We start from the raw sequence: 25,951 nt of genomic DNA on the forward strand, positions 1-25,951 counted from the left end.
CATCTGCATTAATGTTGGCACTACTTTGGTTTGTTGTGGTGAATTAAAAGATGAGCCAGAAATATAAGCCTGGCTCGTCTATAACCTTCACCTATGAAATGTTCTTATGAAAAAACTAAGAACATCCAATTCTGTTTACCTTTGTGTTAAATGTTTGTTTTTATTGTGAAAAAAGGGAGAGCAGCTGTAACACCATGAAGTCACTTTCAAAACTGAGTTAAACTAAATGGAGGAGAAATATATTTTGGCAATATCCATCGAATCGAGCAGAGTGGTTGGAAATCCAGGCTCTCTAACTCTCCATCTAAATCTAAACCACTGAGATGTTTCGGGCCATAAGTTTACATTCATAGAAATAATAAACATTTTATATTGGACACCTGTTTTTATTTTTTGCGGGACTGTGTGTAGTCGCTGCATGTCTTGGACCACTTCCTGGTTGATCTGCAACATTTCCAGTTTTCTGAAACTTGCAAATAAGTTTTGCCACAGTGTCGTGTGTGACGCTCGCTCCATGTTTTCTGTTAAAGTTTCGTGCAACCATGCGACTGCTTCCCGATCCAGCCATCAGTATAATTTCAGTTATTTGCTTTTCTGTCAAACGCATCTTCTTGGGTATCTGAAATATAAAAGAAATATACATTTTACATTTCCCAATGTATGGAAACCTATGGCTCAACCTGTATTTAAAATAGACAGATTTTTAATCTATTGTTTAAAATAACAGATCATTTGCAGATTGTCTAAATCTCAGCTTTAGATTAAATCCCAGGCCATGTTTGAATTCATAAACATTTGGTGCAACTTGGTTTTAATAATGATAATCCGTTAAAGTATGTGCAGTGTAAATAATATTTGGTGACACATCACCACCACACAATGTCATCCCTTATGTTTGTGTCTTTTTCCAAACCTGCCATTCTATTCATCACAGTTCACACACCAATGATGTTCTTGCATTTTATTAATTCACGTCTCCATCTTAAACTATTTTCCACAGATTCCAGTGTCTCCTTTGTTTTGTTAACTCTTCATATAAAGAGTTCAGTAATAACTCAGCTGTACTCCCTGGTGCACACATATAACTCCATGTAAACTTTGGTTAACCCCTCTTTTCTTCTTTTCCCCCCAGTCCCAACTCAAGAATTGTGAATGTGTGTTCTCATATAAAAGATAAGGTAAGCTTTCATATGGTTTCAGCATATGAAGCTTATTTCACTCATTGTGCACCTATTGGTCTGCCTGTGTAACCCTGGCTTTCTCGGCGAGAAGGACAACAGCAGCTAAAAGCAGAAACCAGTAAAGTCAGAGTCTGGCTTACCTAAATATTTCAATTTTGATTATATTTACTGAATTCTGCTTTGAAATTAGTTGAATGTTGTACTGTTTCTCATGTAAGCTGTGACAGAAACGAGGTGAGTACGCTGTTTATTCTAAGCGAGTTAAAATTGAAGACAATTGATGTTATAAATTGCTGAAAAAGTCTTGACTCATCTCTCATACGTTTTTGACTTGCTTCCAATGAGCCAGTTTGTGGGACTAACATGAAATTATCAAATTATGGAGCTAAATTGGGGCCATAACATTTGTTCAAAAGAAAAAAAATGTAACTGAAAAAATCTGATACTGAGAAAAAACTTGACTCTGAAAAGTAGTTTGCAACTTTTTTTCAATTTAATTTTTTTTTCTTTTGAACAAACTTTATTGCCCCAGTTTAGCTCCGTACAGAATATGGTATCTTGGTAAAATACTTGATTAAAGTCACTGAAAAGATCCAACTCCTTGGAAAAACATTATGATTGACAATTATGTCATTTAGTAATCTGGATTTTGCAGAATTGTGAACCTTGAATTGTGCATGGTTGTAAAAAAAAATCCTAGTTCCATGTTTTTCTGTATTGGTGTCCCATCGACAAACAACAATAGTGGAATGAAGTTTAAAACAATAAAATAAATACATTATAAAATAAATGCATTTTCTGAACATGCTAAAAGGTAAGACTTTGGGTATGGCATCACTTTTCTGGCTTTGTACTAAAACTAGATGAACATCTAAAACATGCAGGAATCTGCAGAGCCTAAATAATTCCCAGCTGTAGATCTGGGGGCAAAGTTTCAAGGTTTATGGATTTAAAGCAAAATTGTAGATAACCTGAACTACTTTTGATAAGTTGCAGCATTTTTCTGGTTCTATGCAGCATAAAGTAACATTGTCAGTTAGTTATATAAGGCAAATTAGATATAAAAGGAAAAATAAACATTGTCCAGAAGTTATTGGACAATTCTTTCCTCTGCCTACATTTCCCAGAATGCTGTGCGGTTCAGACTCAGAGTGCAGTGAATATTCCATGTATTGAATATTCTACCAGATGTATTATTTATTGCTACCGATCATTATGATATATTGATTTATTGTCCAGCCCTATGGTGTATGACATTACTAAAAAATAAATCAAATCTACCCCAAGGGTAACTCTTTATTTGAAGGAGTCTTTGTGAATGTTTAGGACAGTTGTCATGAAGTGTCATTTGGTAAATAATGACACTTTTAATGCATCGTTGACACCTTTAATTGACTTTTAATGTAACTTTGCATTAAAAGCGTCATTATTGATGAAATGACATGAACATTCATAAACATTCAGTCATAAACATTCATGAAGACTCTTTCATATTCATGACAGGCGTTATGTCATGTTATGACAGCGTCATGTCAAGTGTTACCCAACAGGGAAACAAAATATTTGATTACTAATTAAAAGTTCCCTGATTAACTTAAAATGTGAAGTTCAAATTTAAAAATGCATCAATTATATTTTTGCCAAAGGGGGAACGAGTAATTTTCTTAGAATTGCTCAAATTTAAAAACATCATCATAATTCTGTTGTTGTTCTTTAGGGGGATTTACCTTCTTCGAGCTCATGCAGCGTGGCGTACCCTTACACCTGATTGATAAATACATGAACGAGTCGAAGATCGTAGAGCAAGATAAATGAAACTAAAACCACTGCAAAAAGGAGCTTTAACTGTGCAAAACTCGTCTACCATCAGCGACCCTCGTCTCTCGCCTCTCTTTTTGGACCAGCACACTGACGGCAGATTGACGGGAACGGGATGAATGGATCGGTTCTGGTGGAGGGAGTTCTGGTCTGTGGTGTGGAATGCTGTGTGCATGTTTGAAGCTTGTTGTTGCCATAGAAACACAGTCATTTCATCTCCTTTCGCTCCCTGTTTTGTCTGAAATAATGTATCACCTCAGAACCTACTTTAGTGTTTAAGAACAAGAAAAAAAAATTTAATTATGGAATAATGAACAGCAACTCATGCCTGAGGTATTTTATGTGGGTTTTTCTTGGGTTTGGTCAGTGAATGTGTTATTTTTCTTTGGGGAGATCCATAGAAAAGAAACAGAAATGTTTAAATTATCGATGTTAATATGAATTTAAGAATGACTTCGGTAAAGTTGAAGAAAGAAACTTGATTTATTCTTTGACGTTTTTTGTTTTTTTTTTTTTTTCTTGTGAGGAAATGTAGAAGTTTACTCACATGCATGACACCTAAACCTTTGAGTTTATTTTGGACTGATCAAGGTTCAACCATATGTGCATGCCTTTTCCTTTGTAATTACGAACCGCAGCTATAATAAACCTTCCAATTGCATCTGTCTTTTCTTGTTATCCTATCTTCTTTTGAGTGGATTTAATGAGTTTTCACAATTTGGTTTTGGGGAAATATATTCCAAAATACATTAATGAGAAGTACATAAACTTTGTGTTGGTTTTGAGTTAGTGTTCAGGGTTCATATGTTTTATAAAAATGATGACCATGAATTCATATCTTTGTGTTTGATAGTTTTAATTATATTTTATCAACTTGTATTAGTGGCTTTTTAAGAAACGAGGCAAGTTAATCATGGTGGTGGAAACAAAAATGCTGTATCAGAAAACTAAATTTAACAAATTTAGATCCATCCATCCATCCATCCATCCATCCATCCATCCATCCATCCATCCATCCATCCATCCATCCAACCAACCACCCATCCATTTTCTGTACACCCTTGTCGGGAGGGTTCCTGCGCCAGCTATAAGTTTAGATAAACATGTTAACATGTTAAATGTTTGCATAAATGTTCTATTTGATTGGAGTAAATCTCAGTTTATATATATATATATATATTTTATTTCCCATCGTTTTCATCTTTGAAATAATAATTTCACTTTATTTTTCTTATATACATATTTACCTAATAGCTTAACTCTATATGATACATGTTTCACAGAAATCATTAGAAAGTAAATTACTTCAGATTTGTCTCATCAGTTTTATAATAAACTAATCTATTTTATGAAAATATGAAATACTTTTAATATTTTTAATTTATAGACATTTTTAATTCTTACATTTTCATTTTGTAGTCTTTCCTTTTTCTAACATACTGATGCATAGCGCACCATAACCATAAAAACTTTAATGTTATCATATTTTATTTAAATAAAATTCATGCTAAGCTTTTATATTTATTTTCTCAACACTTTTTTTATTATGACACATTCTGACACAATCTGCTATTTTTTAATCTATTTAACAAAAAGGTACAAATATAGGCTTTATTGGTACGACTATAAGCCTATAGTTTTACATAGTTGCAATATTACTTTAGTTGCCAGATTAAGTGTAATGATTAAATACTATATAGTGACCACAGTTCACCGGGATGCAGATTTAAATTTCCCGGTGCACAGTCATGTTATTGTTCCGCTTCCTGCAGACTTGTACCTCGGTCTGCAGCCTACAGACTATCGGCAGATTTTGGTTCCGCTGCAGAAATGGCCTCGACTGCACCGAGAGCAACAAAAGCCAAATGATCTGCTCTTGTTTTGGAGTCGGCAGAGAGAACAATTTAGCCATTTTGTAGGGCGCTGGCTTGGGGAAACCAGGGAGTTTGTTACGGTACTTAGAGGAGCGACGAGGCGGCCGGATAATGCCACATTGCCTGTGGCCAGAGCCGCTGTCACCCGCACAACTGAAGCGGCTGGAGGAGCATAAATACAGCGCTTCGGGTCGCTCCTTGTTCGAGCCTCCGTGCCAAGTCTACTGGAACTGGCTGGTCCTACAAATACCGACATGGGTCGCACCAAACACGCTGACTATTGTTGGACTCTTGATAAACATCCTGTCCACGGTGGTGCTGGTTTGGTACTGTCCTACGGCAACGGAAGAGGTGAGTAAATCGACCTTAGCTGAAGTTTTTCCACAAGGGCTCGAGCGCTGATTACGTTCGTACAGAACTGCATTTAAAAATAGCCCAAAATAAATAGTTCATGACAGCCTTTCACTCCATCTCTACTAAAAGATAAAAGTAAATACAGTGTCTTAATCAGAAACGTTTTCCTGTCAATTCGGCCTATATGTAAGTATAATATAATTTGATATGTGAAAACAATTTCCAATTAAATCAATACCGTAATAGCGAAAGCTAACGCAATCGATTGTCTATTTTTGGATTTTTTTTAAATAGGCGACTGCTTTTAAAAAGATAATATAAGCCGAATTAAAGACAATCACGCTTGTCTGTATCTGTTGTATTTATACAATATATAACGCTTTATTGGTATCACGCGGTGAGGATGATTTAAGTAGCTCCGTTTTGATTCGGCAGATTTGCGGAATAGATTAATGGTCGTACGTAGTTGGAAAGTTTACAGATTTTGACGTGTTGTTGTCTGTCCCCTCTCATGTGATGCAGGGCTGGGACAAAACCTCATTTAGGAACATAATCTTGTTTTAGGTCACCATTCCAGAAGACTGTTATCATTATAGCAATCCTGTTGTGAAAACAACTCTCCAAAGACAGTGCAGACATAAGAACCCTGATACATATACAGCTGAAATGCAGAACTAGACCTTTGCAGCTGACCTATGATCCAGTTGAGGTGGGTGCATAGCGTCACTTTACCACAGCCATAAGACATATGTTTGTGGTTTATCAGAGAAAAGCACCTTTGACCGATCCAAGCATGAGAAAGAACTGATGAAACAAAGTCCATACAACCTGCTGACAGTCAGACCTCAGTTAAAGTTCAGACATGTGCAAAAAGTTTTTAAACTTGTGTAATTTTTTTAAAGCAAGAAATTCTGACTTCAATATCAGAACTATTACTTTAATCTAACCTTTTTTTTTCTTTTTCTTTTTTAAATATGAGATTAAGGTGAGAATTGAGGCCTTTTTCTTACCTAAAAAGTAATAAATAGTTTTTTTAGAATTATAATCTTTATTGTTATCGCAATAGTACAGCAAAATATTGTGATAAAATTCAGAGTCCATATTACCCACCACTAACTGGAACCACTTTTATAGTCAAACCTGAACTGGGAGATTCTTTTGGTTCATATTGATCATCACTTTTGCCCTCTATATCACTTATCTTTCTCTCTAAGATGTATTTTTGTCAAACAATGTGATTTAACTTTTGTATGTTCAACAAAACCAGATTGTTCAGCTGTTAAATACTTGTTTAACAGCATTTCAGACGGTGTCTACTGCAAACATTTCTCTTTGCCTCATGTTTGCCATGCTAATGCAAACACTGCTTCAGGGCATGAATCCCTTAAGCAAAAGTAACTATGTCACTGCACGTCTACAAAGGCTGTGAAGGAGTGGAAGAAACATTTTCACACATTACGGATAGCAATTAGAGTCAAACCAATGGGCTTTGTTGAATGATAGTTTGCACCACTAAGCTCAAGTTCAAGTTCATTTTTGTTAAAGGTACACACAGACTGTTCATTTTCTGCTGCGCACAATTTCCTCACCCAGACTGAATTTGTCTATAATTATCATGACTTTAATGTAAATAGATGATTGCTCTTCAACATATTGTGAATTTATTCTATGTGTCAGGCTTACCCATCACAGACTGCTGGCACAAACACTGCTCTTGGTCAAGATGATTGGTCAGAAGTGAACTTCCTGTGCAGGTTAACCAATCAGATGTTGGAACCTGATACCAAGTCAGAGTTACACATCACATTATTTCACCATACAGGCACAATTAAATAACAATTACAATTGGATATGAGTCTAATCCTAGTTTCTAAAGAGACATCTGGAGTAATTTAAAATTTTTCTTAAAGCAAAATCAGTGAATATTCAGCCCCAAAAATATATTTTCGTTTTATTTTTATAGTCAACTTTCACATTTACGACGCAATACAAAATAAGATATAAACAAAGGTCTTTTAAAATAAAACAAAACCATTATTATTTATGTATTTCCACCATAAAAAGCTTTGGTGTTCATGCTGCGTTCAAGTTACTTGGAATTGGATTTGACATCAAAATTCTAGATAAAAAGTCAGAATTTCAACATGGTGACGCCCAAAATTATTGTGTGTAATATCTCTAACAAACATCATTTTAAGCTTTACTTTCGATAAACAAGCACCACTTTTAATCTAAGTTTAGAGTTGCAGGTGCAACATGTAACATTGGTTTTAGACCCACTTTTACTCGTGCGTCTTGTAAAATAAACTTGTTTCCACCACATTTTACGACTGTTGATGCGAAGAGCGGCCATATTGAAACGCAGATTTTCTTTCTTCTGCTCCGTGTCTCCAGGCTCCATCCTGGGCCTTCCTCCTGTCTGCTCTGGGTCTCTTCATTTATCAGTCTCTGGATGCGATTGATGGGAAACAGGCCAGGAGGACGAACAGCAGCTCTGCGCTTGGGGAACTGTTCGACCATGGCTGCGATGCCGTCTCCACAGGTCCTTCAGCCAAAATGTCCAATTTCTGCTCCATTTTATTCTTATTGTAAACTTTGACAAGCAGAGAAATGGGAAGAATTCACGTTGTATATTTGTGTTTTTATGATTTCAGTGTTTGTGGCAGTGGGAACCTGCATTTCATGCGGAATAGGAAGATACCCAAACTGGATTTTCTTCTGTGGCTTCATTGGGATGTTTATGTTTTTCTGTGCCCACTGGCAGACCTACGTATCCGGGACCCTCCGCTTTGGGCTGTAAGTCATGCATTCATACAAAATATCACTGAAATAATTATTAGCTAATTTAGTAATCGATTAATCGTTACTGGAGTATACAAACTTTTAAAAAAAAGCAATTTGATGCAAAAATAACTCGCTCAGAGCAGTAATTAAGCCAAAACGGCACAAAACATAAATATGTTTTGCATTTAAAATAAAAAAAAAAACATGTCTGTAAATATGTCTTATCAAAAACAGTTCAAATTCTGTAAATATTGATTTTAAGTCTAACAGAAAAGGCTGAGCTTTTTGCATGTTGAGGTTGGATTATTTGTTTCTTCCTTTGCTACAAATGATCGCTTAAAGAATGCTGTTACTACATTTAGTCAATAAAATGTTTATTTTCTTATTTAAAAAAGGAATTTAAGTATTTGTTGCATCTCCAGATGAATTTCTAATGTTGTATAAAAAGGATTACATGAAAAATCTGCAGAAAGTAATTTTTTTTTTTTAATCCAGTTAATTGTCAGAGTAATTTGAAACTAAAATAATCATTGGTTTCAGCTCTAAATGACAGCAGCAGGTAGACATTTTAGTCTGTCTGGCCTCATACATTGTTTTCCATCGACATTATGAGTAATTAAATTTATTCCTCTGTCTGCGCTTCAACATGCTTGAGTAATTGGAGCTTACCTGTTGCTAATAATACACTTATCAAATTAGGCAAACTTTAAAAACCTTTAGATTGCACACAAGCCTGTGCTCTGCAGAAATATAGCGGCCTGTCACAATAAACAATCTTGCTGGACGATAAATTCTCCCAGAAGTCATTTTAAAGCAATATAATGGTGGATAATGCAAGAAAACATTCTCAAAGATCAATAAACTTTAAATTCTAATGCACATTTAACACTGGAACTGGAAGACATTTCAAATAAATGAACAAAACAACAAATAAAATGAATTACGAAGTCTCTGTAAAGAAAACTGTTCTTCAAAAAAAGGGCAATTTGAAACCAAAAACACCAGACTGAAGAGAAAAAACGTAAATCATGAAAATGGAAATTATTGAGCTTGTTTCAATTTATTAATTGCTTAATTGCTTATTGCAACAGATCTAGAAATGTAGATTGGCAACTTTTCAGTTTGATTTAAAGTGGATATTATTGAAGCTTGTGGATAAAATTAAATGTCTACAACACAAAATCGTGTTGAGTTGAGAAAGATCAAATTGTGTGTGTAAACAATGACTTGAACTGCTCTTCTCTTCACAGCGTCGACGTCACAGAGGTGCAGATTGCCATCATCATCATGTACCTGATGTCTGGGTTCGGAGGCGTGGGCCTTTGGCAAAACGTGGTAACTGAGAACCTCGCTCTTCGTCCTCACGCATGCAACAACACTGTAGGCACACGGGAACGTTTCCGTGTCTCCAGAGTGAAGAACAGCTCATTATTTTCTAGTTTTAGTCGGTTTTCTAGCCTTTAAATAGAATTTGTGTTTTACTTTCACTCCGTGCTGCCTTTGGAGGCTTGACTTAACGTCATTGAGAGAAGTATGAAGGTAAATATGGGTAGGAAACGCCGTGCCAGCAGGTCATCTATTGGACATGATCTGGCTCAAAAAGCTGATGATGTCACCTGCATTTGTTTGTTTTTTGCTTTGCGCTGCCATCACGCTCAGCATGCTGCGGCTCGTATGTAAGGGAGCTTCTGGATGTCTAGCCATTTGATTAATCTGAGCCTTCTGTGTTTCTGTAGTTGCCTGTTTTAGGAATGCCGCTGTACGTTTTCCCCATCATGGGCATCATCGGAGGCGCCTTGTACTCCTGCTACAACTACTTCTATGTGATTCTGAATGGAGGCGTTGGGAAGAACGGCTCCACTGTGGCTGTAAGTGGCAGCTGCTGGTCGTAAATGAGGTGTTTTAGCACTGATGCTAACAATATTTATTCCTTTTCAGGACACCAGCGTCCTGACTCCTGGTCTGCACATCGGCCTTGTCCTCACGCTGGCCTTCATCATTTTTAAGAAGTCATCCAGCCATCTATTTGAGAACCATCCCTGTCTGTACCTGCTGACCTTCGGCATGGTCATCGCAAAGATCTCCAACAAGCTGGTGGTACGTTTGGTGTCTCCAAATCACCTCAAAAATTGCTAAAAGTGATTTTTTTGGGTGACATTTTATCGCATGTTTCTCATCTGCAGATGGCGCACATGACCAGGAGTGAGTTATATCTTCCAGACACAGCCTTCATCGGCCCTGGCCTCCTCTTCCTTAACCAGTACTTTAACAGCTTCATCGATGAACATATAGTCCTCTGGATCGCAATGGTAAGTATTAAAGTAAGGGACAATAGATATTTATTGCTTAAAGGATTATAGCTCTGAATCAGTTTTACAAATCTGAAATCAAGCCCACAGTTTTCTACAGTTTAGGTGTAAAAACAATAAAAGGAAAAATATTTGGATTTACCTATTTTATTCTGATTAAAGGTGATCTATTAAGCTTCCTTAAGCAAGTTAATATAAAGATGTTCATTTGTACAAAATGAGAATTTTACCTATTCAGAATGAGCTGTTTTAAACACTAATTTAAAATCTTAAATTTAGCTCAAGGACTGACTTTATTTAAACCTTAAATGTTGAGCACTTCTCTTAATGATTCAATATTAATATTCCAATACAAATCTTTAGACTTTGTATTGATATTTGAAACATCTATTAATTTACATGTTTTTTTTCTCTATTTTTTTTAGATATTTAAACTCATGTTTACGTTAGGTACAAAATCACATTTTTACCAGATGATAGTACAACAATATTTCTAAAAAATAAAAATAAGCAAACTTGTGTGTGTAAACTTACCTTCTTGCAGGAAAGTCCCAGGTGTTTATTGTAGCAAACACAAATCCAATCCTACTCAGACGTTCTTGCTATGGGACACAGCTAAGTTTTCCCTGCAAAAAACAAGCATCATATCTGAAGGATAAATCTGAAATTAAACAATTTCTCAATAATTTTTAGTAGTATTACTAATTACAAACTTGTATACAATGCAGTAACCAAATTTAAAAGTCATAATAATTACTGATTAAAATAATCAACACAATAAAACCCAAAGTACTTCAAGGAGATATCAATGAAACATTGCTACTTCAATATAGAATATAGTTTTAAATCTGACTTATTTTTTTTAAACTAGTTGTATTAATTAGCTGGTCTATTCTGAAATGAATAAAAAAAAATTATTTTAATTCCCAGGATACTAACTTTCAAGCTAAAAGTCAAGTTCATAGAATCCTACAATTAAAGTTAAGCTGAAATCTATTTGGCTACTCAATTGTGTTTCTTTGCAGAATATTGACAAAGTTTTGCACACATTTCTAATGAAAATGCAGCTGTTGAGCAAACGTGGTGACGGTGGGAAGAAACAACTTCCTTCAAACAGAAACAAAACTCCACCAGAATTAGCCGTTTATGTTCGGCCATTCGTTGTGAAAGGCTGAAAAAACGTTGTTTCGAGGATAATAGCTTTTCGAAGTTAAGCTATTAGCAACTAGACCTAATTTTTCTCTTTTCCATCTTCGTAGGTCCTTTCTCTGGTGGATCTGACACGGTACTGCACAGGCGTGTGCCTCCAGATCGCCTCACACCTGCGCATCCAGGTGTTTAGCATCACGCCGCAGCCCAACGCCCACCGTGACTGACGGGTTGCCCGGCGGGAGGAGGCGGGAGGAGACGCAGATCTCTCCCCGCTGCTGAAAGCAGACGACGACGAACTCAGCGAGGAAAGAGCCTTGACCCCGAGCCACTGCAGCCTTGACAAAGTAACCACCTCCGATTAAAAAAAACTGCCTCACTCAGAAAAAAGGAACAAGTGAACCAATCCAACACTGCAAACCAAAAAAAAAAAAAAACAGCTTGAAAAGCTGTCAGGGAATTAAATGGTTAAAGTTGAAATTAATCTAATTTAATTTAAAAATTGGTGCATGCCGTCATGAAAGTCATTGATTTTTGTTATCTCAACCAAAATACCAAATGTTGTTTATTATATTAAACCATTATTTGTTATTAATTTTAAATCACGACAGTTTATTTTTTAAATTCTCCATAGATTTGACACTAAAACCAAACATCAATGTGTTCTGAAACTAAATAGATTGCCCAATGAATTATTTTTCTAAATAACCCATTGTTTATTTATTCAGTGTTCCAGTGTGGAACAAATCAGGGCTTTAAAATTAAAACATTTTAATTCAAATCAAGACTCCAATGTGAAGTGGTGGGCTGTCAAAGGGCTCTGTGAAGGGGTAAGAGTCACGTGTTGATGCTGAAAACGACGACAGGACCTTTTTAGGTTATTCCACCAACATCACTCTAATTTAAAGAGAATTTACTCACCATTATGTTTAGTTATTAATAAAACATCCATACGCTGGTATTTGGAGTGCTGTCGACTCATGAAGCGTTAACACTCAACTCGTTGTGCTTTCTCATTTCTTCTCCCTAAAGGGCTAATACGTAATTATGTATGATTGTACAGAAATCAACTGAATACGCCTTAAATATTTTTGTTTGTAATTACTTTTTTGAGTGTTTAAAGCAGATTTGTATGTTTTTGTTTCTTTTCACTAAGGTTTGCCAGATACAGCAATAGTTACAATAGAACTGGAAGATTTTTTGGTTTTATTTTTAACTTTTCACCTAGATGAGTGAATTTCAGTTGTGTTACTTGGTAATGTGGTTATTAGTAATTGTATATTGACTGATTATCATGGAAATATTGTACTTTGACTCATAATTTAGGTGCACTGGGATCAGAAGGGATTTTTCCAGAGGCTGTAAAATGCCCTGGATTTTATTTTGGAACACTTTCATCTCATGTTGTGCTTTTGCACCATTATAAGCCCGACAGAGGAACGTGTATTAACACACTATTTTGCATCATTTTCAGATGAATGTTTGAACTATGCATTAACATGTAATTTGAGTCCAATCACCTCATTGTACTGTTCAGTAATACAGTCAAACATTTCTAATAACAGATGTGAGTGAAAAGATTGTAATAAAGATCATATTTTTCATCGTTTTCAGTGGCTTTGTTAATCTTGGGAAATTACTGCATTAAAGTGTTTGTACTCTGTTCAGATTTACAGCAATAGTAAAAGATCTGCACTGGGAAACCGGCCAATTTAAATTAACTTTATTATTTACCAATAATTATGCTGTAAAATTTCCAGATGGCTATGAAAAGTGTTTTCTGTGCAATTAGCGTAATGATAATTTTACCAAACATTAGCGGTATTAGTGTGGAAGTAACTTTGCCCCTATGAGGATATGTCATAAAAAAGCTTATTTCTGCAAAATTCTTATCTAGAAACATACACTCAGATAAAGGCATTTTACTTCAAAATCAAATTTAAAAAAATGCCCCAGAAGAAAAATCACGATGTCTGACCCAGTAAAAATTTATTTAAATGCGACAAACCACTGAAAATTCCCACTCCCAGATATGTTCTTTAGCATTTCGGCACACTGGATGGCACTGAATCGTCTCTCGCATAGTACAACTGATGCCGAGCAATATGAGACGATAATGAGACACTTAAACTTCCAGTACTTCTTTAAAACAAGTCCTGTACTTTTAAGACGTTAAAATTGGATTATTTAGTTACTAATAAAAGGACACACTTGCCATTTACTAAATAGACCATTCCAGTCAACCGTTACACGTTTTGCTTCGTACGGAAGTCTGGACTCTCCGTTATTTAGTTTGAAATTTTACCCAACCGCTAACGTTTTGCCCGACATGTAATGCGCCACTTCGGCGCTATGAAGCTTACCGGAAATCGCCTGCGCTGTAAACAACAAATGGGGATTAGTACCGCGCCGAACAAGATGGCTGTTGACACAGACTGAACGGCTTCGTACCGCCGCCATTGCTAGAGGAAGAAGAAAAAAATAAAAATAAAAAAAAAATCGATGACGTCATCGTTTAGAACTTCTCATTCTGTTCGCTGATTGGCCCAGCTGAAATTCTACCGGAAGAATCTAGGTCATTTTGAGGAAGCCTACACGGAGCTTTGAAGTGAATAGCCAGGGTATATGTTCCGAGTTAGTCGCTCTCATTTCTGTCAATATAATCCAGAAAATTGTTAAAACGGACAATCAGGAATTTGCAAAAATGACGAGCGATTTACAAATCATTACCAATGCATTGGTCGTTGTCACAATAAGTCAAAAATAAGTTAGAGAACATGCTGTGGTGGTCTGAATGTCAGACAGCAGCGAGTCTGCCGAGTCCCACAGGGACACACCTACGAGAGCCGTGAAGGCCTCGGAAATACCGCATATCATCAAACAATCGCATACAGTAATGATGGCAACCAGCATCTGACTCATTGATTCTGTAAACCCGGTCAGGTGTGGGTGACAAAAGAAAATGTTCAAATCCAACAGGAATAAACAACGAAGGCACTTCATGTTTTCCAAGACGGCAGAGTTAAACGGCCAAAACTTAAATACATTTACCCAAATCTTTACATCTTTAAAACAAACAAAAATACAAGGTTGTAAAAGCAACACTTTCTTTTAGACTCCCCAGTAAAGGCGACATTTTTAGATGTCTTTTAAACACAAAAACATATTTAACTTAAAAAAAAAAAAAATTCTAGGAGTTTGTACCGTTATAAAATACAGGTGCAATTTGAGCTTCCTATAATACAACTTGCTGGAAAATGTTTCATAATTTAACAGTACATTTGTCTGAGTCGATGCGACGGCAGGATCTGATGCAGGAGTGCTGAGTCTGTCTTCAATGCCCCCAGTGGAAGAAAATTCAACTTCTTGATTTAGTTTGGCTGCAGTATCTTCCCACATTCAGAAGAATGCTGCTCTCAGCAGTCCAGACTGTTGCGTCCACCCAGATTCCTTCCTGGTCTCTCGTTGGAGGAGGACAGAAGGCGTGGAGGACGACTTTCATGGAGGACAAGACAGTCTTCCTCTTTTACACTCGCTCTGGGTTGCTGTCTCTGGTTAGTCTGCGTCTGGGGAACAGTTTCCGCTTCAGCAGAATGAGCTGCAGGAGGAAGGAAGAAGGGTGAAAAAAATGTAAACTCTGCACAATTACAAAAATCAAAAATAATTAATGTGTTGACAGCACTTCTTTTCTGCAGCTCTGGTAAAAAAAAAAAGAAAGAAAAAGAAAAAAGAAAAGCAAGTTTCTTCGATTAATGTAATTACTTCATAAAAATGGCTAACGTGCCACTTTTTAATTATCATTAGTTTGGTCATATTTGATGCATCTTTTAAATGCAAATCAAACTGTTTAAAAGACATTTCAAGATTTTTAAAACTATTAAACAGAATGAAACATGTTTCACACAGAACATTTAAAACATTCAAGGGGCTGAGTACTTTTTATAGGCAGTGTGTTTCTACAGCAGGTGGGCATTAAATATGTTATCTGAAAAAGCAACAGACAGGAAAGAAGGAATGCAGGACCCCACAAACAAAAAAAGGAATGGACACATGGAAAGGAGGTAGGAAGGATAGAAGAAAAGAAGGTAGGATCCAAGAAATAGAGGATGGAAGGATGGAATGTAAAACTAGAATTGCAAAGAAAAGGAAAAACAGGAGGCGGCAATGAAGAACAATGTGTAAAGGTGCGAGTGTGTAAAGAAAAAAGTACACAACCAATGTAAAAATTAGCCGCGTTTTCATTACAAATGTGCACAAAATTTGTTACTATTCCGCGAATATCTACAAAACACAATTTTGCAATTGCTGTGTTCCGTTGCTGTGTTCACATGTGATTAAAATCACACGTGAATAAGTTTGTTCACAGGATAAGGCATTAAAACCATGCCACGCAATCATCCTCCAACCACTTCCTGTTGTCTTCTTCGTGGTTTCTGCCAGTAGTAACATCCAGTTGCTGATCACATGACACATGTGATGTGAAAAAAGTGCAAAACATATTAATTTTGGTTCAGGTACAAAAAGGTGTTGTTCTTTTTGTTTGTTTTAAATTTCCGTGTTTCCATAAAACCGTACAATTTTACGGTAAACAGAAAAGCAATTAGTGACAAGGAAAGTGAAAGAGTGGGACATCAGGAAGGAAAGAATAATATTTAGATAATGTTTAGATTAAATTAGGACATTTGAATATTTTTACAAATCTGAGAAATAACCAAACCAACTTGCAAACTTTTTCACAAATGCTGTAAAAACCTCGTTAGGTCCAGGGAAGCAGAGTAAAACAACTCTTTTGATCTTTCTTAAGTCTATGTCAAGAAAATCACCTGCTGCCTAAACGATTGACACATTCCTCAGTGGGAGCTCTGGTCCCAGTGAAGTGATAGGAGAGATTCTCCTCAGGTCAATTGCTAACCTTTCCTTGAGTGAGCAGAGAAGAAACTAAAAATCTTCCGATCAGGACAGAAGTGATGCCTGGGTAGAAAACGGTTTATCTAAATTTCCTTAATCAGGTTTCCTTCCCTAAATTTGAAAAGCGTGACGAGGAAACGGCTTTATCGTCACGTTCAACCAACAGATTCAACCATCTTGGCAACAAAGCACCCTAAAATAAATCACAGCGCAGTCTGATCCAGATCTACAAAGGCGGTCGGGTCTCGCCTTTCATACAGGATGTCTGGGGGTCTTTCATTTCTGTTAAGTCGGGTTCTGGCCCAGATGATCATTCCGACTTGACATATGAGCTCAGAGTTTAAATTTCTATTGAAGGCCTGAATCATAACACAAGCATGAATCATGGAAATAAGGATGTGCGGGAGCAAATGTCATCTATTTCTATTTAAATGTGAGGAGGTCCAAGGTGGGCACCAACCTGCTCGGCGAAGAAGGACATAATGGTGAAGACGACAAGAGTCACGAGGACGCAGTGGGTCCAGAACTTCAGCTTGTCCCGGTAAACCCGCCTGGAAAACAACGGGGTTAAGTCGTCAATAGGCCTGTCACGATAACAAATTTTGCCGAGTGATTGTCTAAAAAATTATTGCGATAAACGATAATATTGTTTCAAGACCTTTTGACACTGATTTAATGGAAATGACTAATAATGCATGTGATTTCCTGCTATATATAGATACACTTCATTTTCAAAAGAACACATAAACACTGGAACTGATAAACTAAACAAAACAACCGAAAACAAAAATAAAATGGATTCTCAGTCTCCATGAACAAAAAACGTACTTTAATAAAAACTAAACAACATAAAGCCAAAGTGGAAACAAATACTGCATTCAACCAAAAGAGTGCAGATTATGAAGTCTAAACTATATTGGCCTTCAGTAATCGCTAGATTTAAATAGAAAAGATGGGAACATCCGACCACCTAAAGTCCAGTTCACACTACACGATTGGTGAGTTCGTAACCGATCATCCTGTAGAGTGATGTAGATCGTCGTTCCCACTCCGATCTAAATCAGGGATTTCCCCTGACTGGAAGCATCAATGCAACCCGTTGAATGTCACAGGTAGCCAATCAGAAAGCGCAGATTCTCCTCCTGCTTTCTGAGGGGAAATAACGAAGGGGAATCCCAAACAGCTGACACAGCGCAACCCAAAATCCAGTGGACATTGGAGATGATATGTGGAAACATTAATATTTATTCAACATTTAGTGCAAAGAATATAGAAATGACAAGGAGAGGAGTTGGAGCCAAATTGCTACTGCAGTTGACGATAAAGCCGATAATTAAAATGAGGTCGATTGGTTTAATTTATCGTTCGATTAATTGATTTATCGTTTATCGCGACAGGCCTAGTCGTTAAAGCTTTTTGTTTGTTCCTGCATTAAACACAAACACCTCACTGAATAAACAGAGACAGAGAAAATGCATCTGTAACTTCAAAAAGGTTCACAGGGTCATTGGAAGAGAAGCAGACCCACATCATGCCGGATCCGCTACCATACTGGAGTGAGATGTGATATTTTTACATCAGATCCACCAGGAAGGTTTCTTGTCAGGAAACTTTCAGACTCAACTTTCTAAAGTTCTTAGGACCAGACATTTATTCTGGAATATAAAATGTTAATATCTGAAAGAAAGTTTGAAAGAAAAAAAAAAAAAGAAGGAATTTGAAAAAAAAAAAAGGGGGGAAGTTTGAAAGAAACGGGAAAGAAAGAAAAAGTTGGAAAGAATGAAAAGAAAATGTCTGAAAGAAAAACAAGACATCTACCTGATTTGAACCCTATGTTCTATTGTCTTCCCCCTTTTTGTACGTTGACTAAGAGAAACAGGCCTCTGTGTTGCATCATATTTATAACAAATGGAACCAAGAAGTCATGATTTACAAGATAAATGTTTCCAGGGTCTTCAATTCTAACTTTAACTTCTGCTAAGTTCTGCAGTGGAAATTAAGCAGCTGCAGCAACAAATGGTTACATTTGAGTGATTTTTTCCCCCCCACATATTTAAAAGCCGATATTTGTGCCGTCTGCTTCAGCTACCCATCTAAAGCTGCTCGGTCTAAATAAAGTCTCTATTCAGAGCTGCAGGCTCTGCCAACAGGAGCAGGGATCCCTGACAAGAAGCCTTAATGCCCCAGCGAGAGATTCCCATGCGTCCAACACGCAACCCTTGGTCAGAGTGATGACAGCCGTAAATTCTTCACTCAATATTCAGCTCATAGACAGTAAGGACGCTAATGATTCATAAATCAACTCTTAGAGACGAAAGCCACAAGATACATCACTTAGCAACCACAAGTGCAACAAACACACTCTGATGACTTCCATCTACTTTGGTGATTGAGCATTTTTCCAACACTGAATGCACACTTTACCAGTGACCGTTTTCACAAAGCTTTTTTTAAAGTACCTAATACACATTTTTACTTTGCTAATTTCCCAGTACCAATTGCACATTTTTCTACTGCCAATTACCCATTTTTGCAGGCCCATTTTTCCAGTGTCGATTGCACATTTTTCCCAGGGGACTAAATCTCCCACTTAAAGGGAAAAGTTATGTTTTTTTTGTGCAACTAGCTGCAGAAATTTCATTTTTATTGAAAAGAAAGCAAGAGGAACATATTTTTTTAGATTTAAAAAAGTCTGATGAACTATTAACTGCTCATTTGTTTTGTGCAAACACTTCTCAGTTGTTCCCAGTTTGATAACCTACCAGTCCTGGAGCTCTTCCATATGCAGGAACCTGTTGCGGTATTCTCTGGGAAGCTCGAACTGGGACGGCAGTGGGAACATGGACTCGTAGAAATCTCTCAGCACGGCCTTCACAGTGGGAGCGTCCTTGTGGCTGTGGTCGATGTTATCATTCAGACAGATGAACTTCCTGTCGGTGACAAATGGAGGTCACATTAACCGGCTTTCCACACGTTCCAGACTTTTCTAAACTCAAATTTTTCGATTTGTTTCTTGCATTTTTTGCAACATATTCTGAGCATCTGAGTGTATGAAAATGCTCGACAATGACCTAACCTACAAGCCCCATATAAGGTATGGACTTTCCTTGACTTTAAAGCATATTTTTCATTTTTTTTAGCATGTGCAGATAAGCAGGAATTTTGCTATTTTTGCTATTTAATAAGCATTTGAGCAATTTGTCGATCCAATGCAACGAGTTACAAAAGCTGTACTGGATTGTAGCTACAAGCTCTTAGTATATTTAGTAAAAATATACTAAATATGGATGACCTACATTTATATTTGTAAAATATTTTGAAAACCAAACCGGATTTTCCTCCTGCTTCCTACTTATACTTAACCAGAGTTTCTGCAGGTTTCACCAACTCAAATTTAAGACTTTAGACCTTTTTTAAAACCAGTATGAATGAAATTTAACACTTATACCACAACTGTGAGATTTCTAGGATCTTCTTGTGGCTCTTTGCAGCAGATTTGTTCTTCTCACACTGCATAGTGGTGGCCTACTGGTGAAAAATTTGCACTTACCCCTGATGGAAGCAAAAAAAAGCTAGCTAGCTAGCAAGGTATATTAGCAGCTAGTTAGCGGTAGCCTCAAGCGCCTCGACTCGGAACGCAATGAAGATATCTGCGTCTGACTCAAACTTTTGCCAGACAGAAAAGTCTTATAAGAGAAGAAAATCTACATAAAAGACACAACATTAATCTTGCCTGTGATTAATATTTTTAAGGAGAATTTAGATATTTTATGATAAATTTAAGACTTTTTAAGGCTTTGTGGACATCCTGTTAATGTTGCATTAAACACACATAAAATCAATTGCTGTGGAAAATCCTTCTCACCTGGGATTCTTCCTGATGTCGTCCAACTGGCCGACCACATGGGACACGTTGGTCCGCACCATCTTGAAAGCAATCTCTTCCTCTCCCATTATCTCAAACCTGTCAAAGAAGCCAATCCATCTCAGCATTTAAAAAAGATAAACATTTAAGGAAGCGATGAATATAGAATCTGTGACCTCACTTGTATTTGTTCTGATCTTTGAAAGCTTTATGAATCTTCTCTGTGATGGGTTTGCAGTGAAGGACCAGGCCTTTAGTGACGGGAGGCTGGAAATAATAAAATAATTAGGTATTGCAATAAAATGTAAACAAAAATGTCAAATTCATTAATTGCTCACCATGTTGGGATCATAATAGGCTTCCTGCATGGGGCTCACCAGGTGCAGATGGGTCAGGTTAGTTGGGAGGGTTTTAGAGCAGTTTATCAGCATCTGCTCTAAACCCGTCAGATCCTACATTCAACATTTAGAGTAAAAACATCAAAACCCGACATGGCTTCTCCAGGAAAACAAGCATCAGATTCTCAGACTGACCTGGAGGCTGAGGGGAAGCTCGTGGATCCTGGTAGCGAGAGTTCGGATCTCTCTGTCCGACAGAACGCCGGAGTGGTCGGTGTCGACTTCGTCAAACACGTCTGAGACGTTCAGCTGCTGCTGGGCACTCATCAGGAAGTAAAAGTAGGAAAAGGCGAACTGCATGTCCTCAGAGTGACGAACGCGGTGCGCCGAGGTTTTGTCGAACTCTTCGGGAAATCTGAAGAAAGCAGTTCAGTTCAATTAAAGAAGTCACCCTTCAAGAAACAAACTGTTACAGGAAAAATGAAGCTATTGCTAAAAACTGCAATGTCACTATTTTAACTACAGATGGAGAAAAATAGTACCGCTTATTGTTTATCATGTTAAGTTTCTTACCATGGTAAGAATTTTGGTTTATTGTTGTCATGATGAATTCCAATTAATGTCTTTTTTAAACTGTCCTTATTGTCAGGATTTTCTGTTTTACTATTTTTGTCACTGTTCCGTTAAAGAATCAATAAATATCATTAAATTTAAAAAATATGGTTAAATGCAGTTACAATTTGCAGTTTAATTATATAAATCGCATTTCATTATATGATTAATGTCCTAAAGAAACAAACAGGAATGTTTTTCAAGAGCTGCATTTGTGTTTGTGGGGCTGTTATTGCTGTGACACACAGTCATGTGTAACCTGCACAAAATAAGAAACCCGTATTTTATTTTGGCGGGTCAAACTGACAGCACCCTTTAAGTTCCGGGTCACAGGTGACTCGGATTTCAATCGCTGTTGCTGCTGTCGCTGTGGCCAGCTGCTCGTCTCGGCGTCTTCTAAACGTATAGAAGAATACGGCTGGATCGAGGCTTACTAAAAGGGCCGAAGGATTAAATTGGGTGTTTCCTGCCGACCGCTCGACGGTCAGGTTTTTTTCCCCACCCCCTGTGTCACTTCAGGATGGCGAGCTACCGGATCACCGCAGCTTCGCGGTAGGATTTAAATGAACCAAGCTGTTTTCTCATTCTGGACCTATTTGCTCTGGATCATGGACAAAAAGGGACAAAAAAAAGCAATTAAATATTGACTGATGGACTATTGATCATTTGGATTCATGAATGGACCAAAATAGAAACTCTTAGGTGACATCAGGGTTTATTGTTTTTTTGTTGCTGAGTGCTTGTTTTGTCCTTTTTGTGTTTTTGGTTATATTATAGAAAATCACTGTTATTATAAATATTATTATTATTGCATATCTTCATATATATATATGAAAGAAAAAAAACAAGTTGAATACAATAACTTAAACATACTTTTGTCTAATGGTATTTTATTCACACCCACGGGCTCCATAACCGAATCTATTTGAGTGCCATTTGTTATATTTGGCCGTAGTCAGGCGCCTAGCCTTAGCAATACAGTAACCTAAGAAAGAAGAAGTAAATTGTCCCTTACGTGTCCTGGAGCTCCTGCATGACGAGACGGTCGATCATGTGCGGCATGTGAGCAGGGACTTTGCGCGACGTGAAGCCGAACTGGCCGTTGAGCAGCTTGTTGACGTAGCGCAGCGAGTCGGCGAAGGTGTCCTGCAGCTTTCGCCTGGTCGCTCCGCTGTCCGTCCTGTAGGATAACTCGCTCTGAAGACGCTCCTCCTCCTGAGAAAGTCGACATACTTTGGAATTAAATAGTTTCCTTCTGAGTAAAATCCTAAATATTTTTAGGACAGGGGGCAAACAATTAACCAAGTTGTTGGTTAATAATTTATTATATTAAAATGTGTTCCAATCGATTAATCAAAGATGTTCATTTAGACATTCTTTTAGTAACGTAGTTTGGCCAGCATCCAGCAGAAGCGCTGGTGATCAAGTCAGTTGTAAGAAAAACAAACATGGCAGACCCATACCAGAATGGGAAAGAGAAAAGGTTCAAACAAAATCTGGTGTGGGATGTAAAGGACACTTTATAATGTTCTGTTGTGTCCAAAGGAGTATTAGGACCATTGTGGATTTTTAAAAAAAGAGATAAATTTCTGCCAAAACACTGAAAAATGTTGAGATTGATCTCAAAGGTCAGACTCAGAAATTTCAGTATTTTTTCTACAATATTTCACAAATATTGTAATGTAATTTTATTTTTAAATTCAACATATAATGAAAAATGTTATGGAAAGACTGTCAGCCCTTTTGATACAAAAAATAAAATTTTTAAGAAAATTGCCAAAGATCAATTAACTATAGATTTACTCATGAATCAATAACTTGCATCCCTAATTTGGGGTCTGCTTACCTCAAGCAAGGCCTGGAAGTATTTCCTCCTCTCCCACGGCAGAAAGCCTCGATCTGAGGAGACAAAGTGCTGCAGCTTCCTCCCGACTGCAGGCGGCTCCCCTCGAATCTCCTCACTCTTTTGGGAAACGTTGCTGTGAAGTTTCGACGTCTTGGGCTTCTCAATTACAGGATTCAAAGGAAAACGTTCAGGACTTAAAAGACTTTTTATTTTACTATCGATGTGGACCGGCATGAGAGGAGGGGTAGGTTTAGACTCCTTTGGCATTTTCTGATCAGAGTTTTGATTATTCTTCATCTGATTGTCTTCCTCCAGGCCTTTGGAGGCCTTATCCTGGACTCCGCCTGGCTGTACGTTGATGTCAGCCAGACTATGATACGGCTTTAGAAGCTCAGCCTTGGTGAGGTTGTATCCCTTCACCGTAATGTCACCATTTAAAAGTTTCTCCTCCAATGTTTCCAGCTCGTTCCTCACAACAAGTGGTAAAACCGAGACATTTACCAAAGGAACCTGTATAAGAGCCTGAGATTCAGCAGGATGGTTCTTCTGGATCTTCGGCCCTCGTTTTTCCTCGGGAATATCCGAAAACGGGAAAACTGGCTCGGCTGTCGGGGTGAGCTTAGACTCCTCTCCTGCCTCTTTGCTCCCGCCCCGAGTGGCGTTAGTCTGAGGAACCTCCCGCGTGTCGACTGCGACGCTGAAGATCATGGTGAACAGAGTGTCACCCTCTGTCTGGAAGGTGACGTTGTACTGGACCTGGGTGGCGTTTTGCCCCGGGTACAGCAGCAGGTGAATGCTCTTCCACTTGTTGGCGACGGACGTGTGTCGGACCACGGGGTTGTCCTTGACGTGGGCCTCGGAGACTCGGCGAGCCAGCTTGTCGAAGCTGAAATACGGCCTGGTCTCGCCCAGAGGGAGAGTGTAGAGGCTCTGGTTTCTGAGCAGAGTCACACGGTGCAGCTCGCCAAAGTGCTCTGAAAAGACCAACATCGTTTCATTTTTTTTGCTTAAAGGGAGAAGTGATCACAAAAACAAAACAAGTTCAATTCAAAAATACTTTATTGATCCCAAAGGGAAATTAAATGTTGTTGTAACTCATTAATTCAAAATTTTTCAGAGAGTTATTGTAAATGGTGATGGCTGTGAGCAGGAAAGATCTCCTGTAGCAGTCTGTGTTACAGCGAATTTGATGAACCCTCCAACTAAAGAGGCTGTTTGGGGTTTTCCATCATTATCTCTAGATGTTCCACAAAACCAGACTATGATGTTTAATAATATTAATAATAATAAGAAGAAAAAACAGCCTCAGACTACTGCACACAAAAAAAATCTTCATAAAGGAAAAAATTGGATAATTAAACAATTGTTTGCAATTTGTAGTCTATAGTGGTTCAATAAAGTAAGTTGATAAGTTTAATAGAGAAAGCATAACAGAGCCAAAAATGTAGTATACAGTTAAGCTACGCTAAGCTAAATAGGCTAATTGTGTGACTAGAAAGACAATGAATAGTTTTCACATGCTAAACAGATCAGTGTGTTTTGTTTGGTTAAATAAATAGTTTTGTTATTCATGTTTTGGCCCTCCTGATGGGTGCCTGCATAAAACCACGGATACTACACTGAAACGATGAATTACCTTTACACTGAAGCACAGTTTAGACTTAGCATTTCTAAACTAACGTTAAAAACAAAATTACTTCTTTAGACCTTGGAAAATTGAGATTCTGAAACATTTTTGTGCATATTTACATGTAAGTGTACAAAGTTAAGCATAGTGATTAATCACAGCACTAGGTGATGATTATCTGATAATTTTTTTTAATCGATTGTAAACATACCGTGGCCGCAGTCGCCCACATCAAACCCACAGGAGAGAACGTTGCAGGCCTGATCGCAGAACTTGTCTGCCAGCCACGAGTTGGCGCAGCCTTGATTGCAGTACGACGTCCCTCCAATTCCTCCAAAACCGCCGATCTGCCACACCGGTCCACCTGCTCCTCCGGGCCCGACGCCACCGGCCCCTGCAGGAAACCGGTTGTTTCCTGCTATTCCTGTCGGAGACAATTAAACATAAGTTAAACATCAAACCAGCTTATTAACACATAAATAACAGAGAGCGCATCCCCACCGAGACAGTCTCCTCCATCCCAGTCGCAGGCCGAGTTGTTGCAGGCCTTGTCACAGTATCCATCTTTAATCCAGGATCCTGGGCAGCCCTCAGCACAGTTAGGAACCGGCCAGGTGAGGTACACCTGATTGAAGGAGTGAAGTTGAGATTTGAGGCATTAAACCAAACATTTTTGTGTTTCTCCTGTTGCTCTCCACACCTTCTGTCCTTTGGAGTGGCTGTAGAAGTCGTCCGGCCAAACGTCTTTGCCAAACATCACATCGTCATTGAGGTAAATAAACTTCTGGGAGAGTCCTGGGATACGGTGGATGTGCGTCTCGATGGCAGGAGAGCTGAAAGTTGGAAGGTGGGAGCGGTTCAGGAAAATATCCTGAAATTAAGAATCATAAGGAAGCAAGTTATACGATATTTCTCATATGGAGGGTTGACAGTCTTTCTATAACATGAAGGGTTACATTTTTCATAATATGCTGAATTAAAAAAAACTTAATTAAAATGTAACATTATTTTGTGAGGTCATCTACGTTAAATACTTATAATAAACTTAAGCTTATTTATACAACATAATAAAACAGGGACCTCTAAAGTTATTAAGGAGAAAAACAAAAGACGAAAGAGTAAATATGTGAAACGTTTAATTCCTCATGAAGAAAGATATATTCATACAGAAGTTGTTACTCTTGAAGGGATGTTTAAACTTTACTAGATTAAATAACAATAATCATGTTTGTTTTTATCACGTTACAATTCAGGGGCGTGCAGAGACCACTAAAGGGGCAGGTGCT

The 25,951-nt window shown here is 37.7% G+C and overlaps 3 protein-coding genes across 20 annotated transcripts in view; 2 read left to right on the plus strand and 1 right to left on the minus strand.

The window, feature by feature from the left end:
* The window catches only part of mybpc1 (myosin binding protein C1), a 32,522-nt gene extending 28,856 nt beyond the window's left edge, over positions 1-3,666 (plus strand). For 15 of the 17 annotated variants that reach the window (XM_015019727.1, XM_015019730.1, XM_015019729.1 and 12 more), the window contains one exon: positions 2,899-3,666. In XM_015019727.1, the coding sequence (XP_014875213.1) occupies positions 2,899-2,996 (98 nt within the window). In that variant the 3' untranslated portion in view covers positions 2,997-3,666. Of the gene's footprint in view, positions 1-1,132; positions 1,179-2,898 lie in introns of all 17 variants that reach the window. The other 2 variants (XM_015019734.1, XM_015019741.1) reach the window with 1 other exon arrangement.
* Positions 139-25,572, minus strand: LOC106937965 (N-acetylglucosamine-1-phosphotransferase subunits alpha/beta-like). Of its 2 annotated transcripts, XR_001422499.1 has the most exons (15): positions 25,366-25,572; positions 25,167-25,290; positions 24,877-25,089; positions 23,039-24,012; positions 22,208-22,407; positions 20,776-20,995; positions 20,581-20,694; positions 20,424-20,509; positions 20,243-20,341; positions 19,140-19,307; positions 16,838-16,928; positions 13,833-15,067; positions 10,855-10,946; positions 6,911-7,004; positions 139-619 (listed from the first exon to the last, which is right to left on the minus strand). XR_001422499.1 is itself a non-coding variant. In XM_015019745.1 (12 exons), exons 1-12 carry the CDS (start codon positions 25,420-25,422, stop codon positions 14,996-14,998), a joined length of 2,418 nt encoding a protein of 805 aa, XP_014875231.1. In that variant the 5' UTR covers positions 25,423-25,572; the 3' UTR covers positions 13,442-14,995. The 2 variants fall into 2 exon arrangements, 1 of the variants encoding a protein (XP_014875231.1); XM_015019745.1 differs by lacking the exons at positions 139-619; positions 6,911-7,004; positions 10,855-10,946 and having other exon boundaries at positions 13,442-15,067.
* chpt1 (choline phosphotransferase 1) lies at positions 4,761-13,078 on the plus strand. Its single transcript, XM_015019746.1, has 8 exons — positions 4,761-5,224; positions 7,622-7,769; positions 7,882-8,023; positions 9,262-9,346; positions 9,748-9,879; positions 9,950-10,108; positions 10,195-10,320; positions 11,580-13,078. Exons 1-8 carry the CDS (start codon positions 4,985-4,987, stop codon positions 11,694-11,696), a joined length of 1,149 nt encoding a protein of 382 aa, XP_014875232.1. The 5' UTR covers positions 4,761-4,984; the 3' UTR covers positions 11,697-13,078.
* Positions 25,573-25,951: the final 379 nt, after the last annotated feature.

This window comes from Poecilia latipinna, unplaced genomic scaffold (genome assembly GCF_001443285.1).
Source record: "Poecilia latipinna isolate Pla-1442-1.1 unplaced genomic scaffold, P_latipinna-1.0 Scaffold2476, whole genome shotgun sequence".
Taxonomy (NCBI): Eukaryota; Metazoa; Chordata; class Actinopteri; order Cyprinodontiformes; family Poeciliidae; genus Poecilia; species Poecilia latipinna.